The sequence below is a fragment of the Microtus ochrogaster genome, linkage group LG2 (genome assembly GCF_000317375.1).
Source record: "Microtus ochrogaster isolate Prairie Vole_2 linkage group LG2, MicOch1.0, whole genome shotgun sequence".
In the NCBI taxonomy this organism is placed as follows: domain Eukaryota; kingdom Metazoa; phylum Chordata; class Mammalia; order Rodentia; family Cricetidae; genus Microtus; species Microtus ochrogaster.
This window is the reverse complement of record NC_022028.1, coordinates 34,351,561-34,357,284: the sequence shown is the minus strand read 5'-3', so window position 1 is coordinate 34,357,284 and position 5,724 is coordinate 34,351,561. Positions and strand designations below refer to the sequence as shown.

The 5,724-nt window shown below is 47.9% G+C and overlaps 1 protein-coding gene across 2 annotated transcripts in view; it reads right to left on the bottom strand.

The window, feature by feature from the left end:
* The window catches only part of Npffr1 (neuropeptide FF receptor 1), a 38,370-nt gene that overhangs the window by 12,839 nt on the left and 19,807 nt on the right, over positions 1 to 5,724 (bottom strand). For both annotated transcript variants that reach the window (XM_026785437.1, XM_005360092.3), the window contains one exon: positions 3,665 to 3,979. In XM_026785437.1, coding sequence (XP_026641238.1) covers positions 3,665 to 3,979 — 315 coding nt within the window. The remainder of the gene's footprint in view (positions 1 to 3,664; positions 3,980 to 5,724) is intronic.

Genomic DNA, 5,724 nt, shown 5'->3' with positions numbered 1-5,724 from the left:
CTCCTCTCCCCTCTCCTTCCTTCCTTTCTTTTTTCCTTCCTTCCCTCCATTTTGGTTTTTTGGGCAGGGTTTCTCTATGTAACAACCCTGGCTGTCCTGGAACTTGCTTTGTAGACCAAGATGGTCTCGAACTCACAAAGATTTGTGTGCCTCTGCCTCCCAAGTAGCAGAATTAAAGGTGTGAGCCACTGCCAAGCTCAAGATGTCTTTTGTTTGTTTGTTTTTTCAAGACAGGGTCTCTCTGTGTAACATCCCTGGCTGTCCTGGAACTCGTTTTGTACAACCAGGCTGATCTCAAACTCAAAGAGATCCTCCTGCCTCTACCTCCTGAGTGCTGGAATTAAAGACATGTGCCACCACTGGCAGGCTTCAAGATGTCTTTTTTATGTCTGCATTTGTAAGAAACAAAATTTCTCAAGATTTCTTGGAGCTGCTATCTATAAAATGCACTCTGTATAGTGACTGAGCCTGTCAAACATCTTAAGAGCCAGATGTGGTAGGCACACTGCTGCCATCCCAGAGCTTAGAAGGCATAATTGGGAGCATCACATATGCCAGACCAGCCGGTGGCATAGCTAGTTCCAGGTTAGCTTGAACTAAAGGGTTGAGATCTGACACCCTAACCCTAAAAAAGACTTGGATGGTCTGCCAAGGTCGTGGTTTGAATAAGAAGGCTCCCACAGGCTCATATATTTGAACGGTTGGTCACCAGGGCAGGAATCCTTTGAAAGGATTAGAAAGATTAGCAAGTGTGGCCTTGTTGGAGGAAGGGTGTTACTAGGGTGGGCTTTGAGGTTTTAAAAAGCCCATTCTCTCTGCCCGTGGATGAGGATGTAGCTCTCAGCTACTGTTCCAGCACCATGTGTGCTGCCAAGCTCCCTGCCATGATGATAACGGACTAAACCTCTGAAACTGTAAGCAAGCCCCCAATTAAATGCTTTCTTTCATAAGTGCCCTGGTCACAGTGCCTCTTCACAGCAATAACAGTGACTAAGATAGCCACTGTATTCCAGAAGCCCACAGTTATACAGTGGGATGCATACAATTACCAGCCACCACTCTGGGCCCATTATGAACAGAACCTACTCGCTCAGAGCTGTTAGAGCCTCACAAATGCCATTTGGGCATTGGTACACCTGAGCGTTTATGCTTGGAAAAGTATGTGCTATTATTCCCTATTTTATTGCTAAAGTGGCCTTCAGAGTGCTCTGTTTTGTGGCTGTTACAGCGATACCTTGTGGCTGGTGTTTGTTTTCGGTTTGAGGTGTGGTTTCACAGTGTAGCCCAGGCTGGCCTTAAACAGGTGACCCTCTTGTTTCAACCTCTTGAGTTCTGGGATTATAGGTTGTTTTAATTAGGCTTTCTATTGCTGTGAAGAGACACCATGATCTTGACAATTTTTGCTTTTGTTTGGTTGGTTTTCTTGTCGATGTTTGTTTTATTGAGACAGAGTTTCTCAATGTAGCCTTTTTTGGAGCCTGTCCTGGAACTCGCTCTGTAGACGAGGCAGGCCTTGAATTCACAGAGATTCACCAGCCTTGGGAATTAAAGTGAGTGCTGGGATTAAAGGTGTGAGCTACCACTGCCTGGTGACCATGGCAACTTTTATAAAGGAAAACATTTAATTGGGTTCCTCTCTTACAGTTCAGAGGTTCAGTGCATTATCGTCATGGTGGGATATGGTAGTGTGCAGGCAGACATGGTGCTGGGGAAGTACCTGAGAGGCTTTCATTTTGTGGGCAACAGAAAGTGGTCTGAGAATAAACCTGGGAATAATTTGAGCACAGGAGACCTCAAAGCCGGCCCCCACAGTGACACTCTTCCTCCAACAAGGCCACACCTTCCTATAGTGCCACTCCCTTTGGGGACTATTTTCTTTCAAACCACCACACAGATCATCACACCTGGCCCCACCACTCAACATTTGAGCATTCAGGTTGTGTTTCTCAGAATTATGGCTCAAACTCCTAGAAAAGGACACGACTGGGAAGCTAGTCAAAGTCAAGAAAACTCCACAGAGGCATTGACAACATTTGGGTGCTTTCCCCTGGCCTTGGTTTTCTTTTTTTTTTTTTTTTTTGGTTTTTCGAGACAGGGTTTCTCTGTGGTTTTGGAGCCTGTCCTGGAACTAGCTCTTGTAGACCAGGCTGGTCAAGAACTCACAGAGATCTGCCTGCCTCTGCCTCCCGAGTGCTGGGATTAAAGGCGTGCGCCACCACCGCCCGGCTGGCCTTGGTTTTCTATTGTGGGAGTTGGGGAACGTGAATGAAGCGCAGGCAAGGATCTATGCTAGCTTTGCTAGTTGTCTTTACATCTCAAATTGTTTCAAGGGGCTGCAGAGATGGCTCTGTGGCTAAGAGCATTTGCTGATCTCGCGGAGGGCCTGTGTTTGGCTCCCAGTACCCAGATGGTGGCTCAGAATCCTCTGTAAGTCCAGTTCAAGGGGATCTTACACCTTCCTCTAGCCTCTGCAGGTACCAGGGATACATGTGGTTCACATACATACATGCAAGCAAAACACCATATGCATAAAATAATACAAAAAGTTTTTTAAAATAATAAAATAAAAATTACTAGGCTAGGCAAAACATTCACATTTAAAGGTACCTAGCAACAAAGACTCTTCTGAACTCAGAGTTCTTCTGGGAGGCCACCAAAGTTCTCAAGTCGTCGTAACTTCTTTTTTTAAGATTTACCTTATTTTTATTAATTTGCATATGTGTGTATGTGTGTTTAGTTACATGCGTGCGAGTGTAGGTTCCCATGGAGGCCAGAAGTGTTAGATCTTCTGCAGCTCAGCTACTGTCAGCTCTAAGCTAACCAACGTGGGTACTAAGAACTGAACTCAGGTCCTCTGGAGAGCTGTGCATACTCTTCACCACTGAGCCGTTTCTCTCTACCTCTGTCTTTTTTTTTTTTTAAAAAATCATCGTGTGTGCAGGCATGTATGCATGTTTATGTGTGTCTGTGCATGCCACAGTTCAATTAGTATGGAAGTCAGAGGACAACTTGCACCGTGCGGGTCTCAGGGATGACACTTGGGTGACCGGCGTGACAACCAGCACCCTCACCTGCTCAGCCATCTTGCTGGCCCATTGTGTTCATCTGGCTTGTGGACCCGTATGCTAAAAACAGTGGGTGTTATTGTTGGTTGAAAATTATTGCAATGTAAGATATGCTCATATTTCTAGTCCATTTCCAAGTGTGGAAAAACACAATGGGCAGAAGAAAGTCACCCACCTCCTGCTTCTCCTGCCTTTAGTTCTGCCCACAGGAGCGCTTTCCAAGAGCGCAGCCCAGGGGTGTGAGAACATTGGCCTTGACACTGAAAAAGCTGTGTAATTACAGACCAGTCTCTTAACTACACTGAGCACGTTTCTCCATCCGTAAAATGAGGATGATAACAAAGCACGCTTGGCTGGATTATTATGGGGATTAATTAAGATAACGTACAAATCACATGTAACATCATAGTGAGCACAAAGAAGATGGTTAACCCATTAGATTTGTTATTCCTAGGCTGGTCCCTCACCCACAACTCAGAGCTTGAGACAACATCCCTTTGGCTGAGCGGCCAGCTCAGTCACCTCCATCTCCCCAGCGTCTGCTCCGGTCTTCAGCTGGAAGGCGGAAGTGAAGGGCGAGGGCCTTCCAGAATACTTACCAGTGATGAGGTTGTCCACAAGGGTGGTGGGCATGCAGAAAATGCCCACCAGCAGATCGCTGACGGCCAGGTTGAGGATGAACATGTTGGTGACGGTGCGCATGTGCCGGTTCCTGAGAACAGTGAAGCAGACCAGGGTGTTGCCCACCATGCAGAGGAGGAAAATGAGGGTGTAGGCCACGATGAACATGGCGGCCACTGGCGAGGAGTGCTGGTAGTAGGAGGAGAAGACGGGGCTGGCGGCCAGGGCAGCCTCAGCCTCGCTCCCATTCTGACTCAAGGGCCAGCTGCCATTGGGAGGCTGGGCGGGCTCGTCTAGGACCAAAGGAACACAAGAGTCAGGACCTAAGCAAAGACAAGATGGCTGATTGTACCACCCAAAGCCGACCCTTGGCTGGGGCTGTAACTCTGAGTGCTCACCTAGCATGCATGAAGCTATGGGCCAATACCCAGTGCCACATAAAGTGGTATACATGCCTTTAATCCAAGCACTGGGGGGGTGGAGGCCAGAGGATCAGAAGTTCAAGGTCACCCTCCTCTACTTAGAGAGTTTGAGACTGACCTCAGCCAAATAAGCTTTCAAAGGAAAGAAAGGAAAAGCTGGTGTTTCTTTGTGTCCCATGCCATACCCTAAGCCTACTCATTACTGTCCTCATTGTTCCAAGGACAACTGGACACACCTAGAAAGGATTTTATTATCTTTTAATTTTTCAGTTTATGAGTGTTTTGTCTGCACACATGTGCATGCCCCATGCGTGTGCCTGGAGCCCATGGAAGTCAGAAGGCGTTGGATCCCATAAGGATGGTTGTAAGTCACAGCGTGGCTTTCTGCAGGAGCAACAAGTGCTCTTAATCACCGAGCTGTCCTCCAACCTCTGAGGAAGGACTTTCAATTTATCCCCTCCTCAGACTGCCGAGACTCACTCTTCGCCCGTGTTAGTTATTCTCCACCCACCCCTCCACCTGCCTTCACTTCATCTCTTGAGCCTCAGAAGACCTCTTTATGTGTGGGGTGACAAGGTCTCATGTATCAGGCTACCCTTGAACTCACCACATAGCCAAGGATGACCCTGAACATCTCATGTTCCTGTCTCCACCTCCTGAGTGCTGAGACTGTGTGTGTCACCATGCCCAGTTTACATGACAGAACCAAGGGTTTAGCGTATGTTAGGCAAGTACACTACCAAGGGGACAAGTATCTAACTTTTTTTTTTTTTGAAGCAGAGTTTCTCTGTGTAGCTTTTTGGAGCCTGTCCTAGAACTCACTCTGTAGACCAGGCTGGCCTCAAATTCACAGAGATCTGCCTCCCTCCGCCTCCTGAGTGCTGGGATTTAAGGCATGCGCCACCAGCGCCTGGCTAGCCTTCTGGTTTCGCCATCCTCGCAGTAAGCAAGCATGGAGATGCCCTGCTCCACACACTTCTCATCAGGAGCAGGCTGAGTATGTTTCTCTAGTCCTGCTTCAGAGAGAGCAGCCCAGTGTCCAACCATAGCTCTTCTGGGAAGTCATTAGCTGTGGTGAGTCATGGTGTTGTCTCAAAAATTCTCCCTGTGTCTTCCTCTGAGACTGAATGGGGCCCCTTCTGGAGGATGAAGTGTCCCTAAAGAATCTTTCCATGGAGCCCAGAGCTCAGCCACCGACTTGGAGGTACACTAGAGGGTGGGGGCACCTGGGGGCTGGAGACACCTGGGAGCAGCAGGCTACTGACCTGGCACCATCTGGGCAGCAGGGACCAGTGGGCACCATAGGAGGGAATGGAGGGGTGACGGTCTGCTGACGGAGAAAGAACTGAGAGGGGGTGACACTCTCCCCCACTTAGGCCTTTCAAGGGCTCTAACTGCACGCAGACACCTTTACCATAATATAAAATCAAGCATATACATAAGAGACTATTACAGTGAGCATACGCGAGAGTATGAAGTTTAATGAAACCATTAGGGATGGGATGGTGTAAAGGACTCCCAGGTGAATACTGCTCACCACCACCAATCATTGGCTCTCCGCTTCAGTTATCCTGAAGCACTGGCCAATATTTCTTTCCACTGAAAATTTTATATAT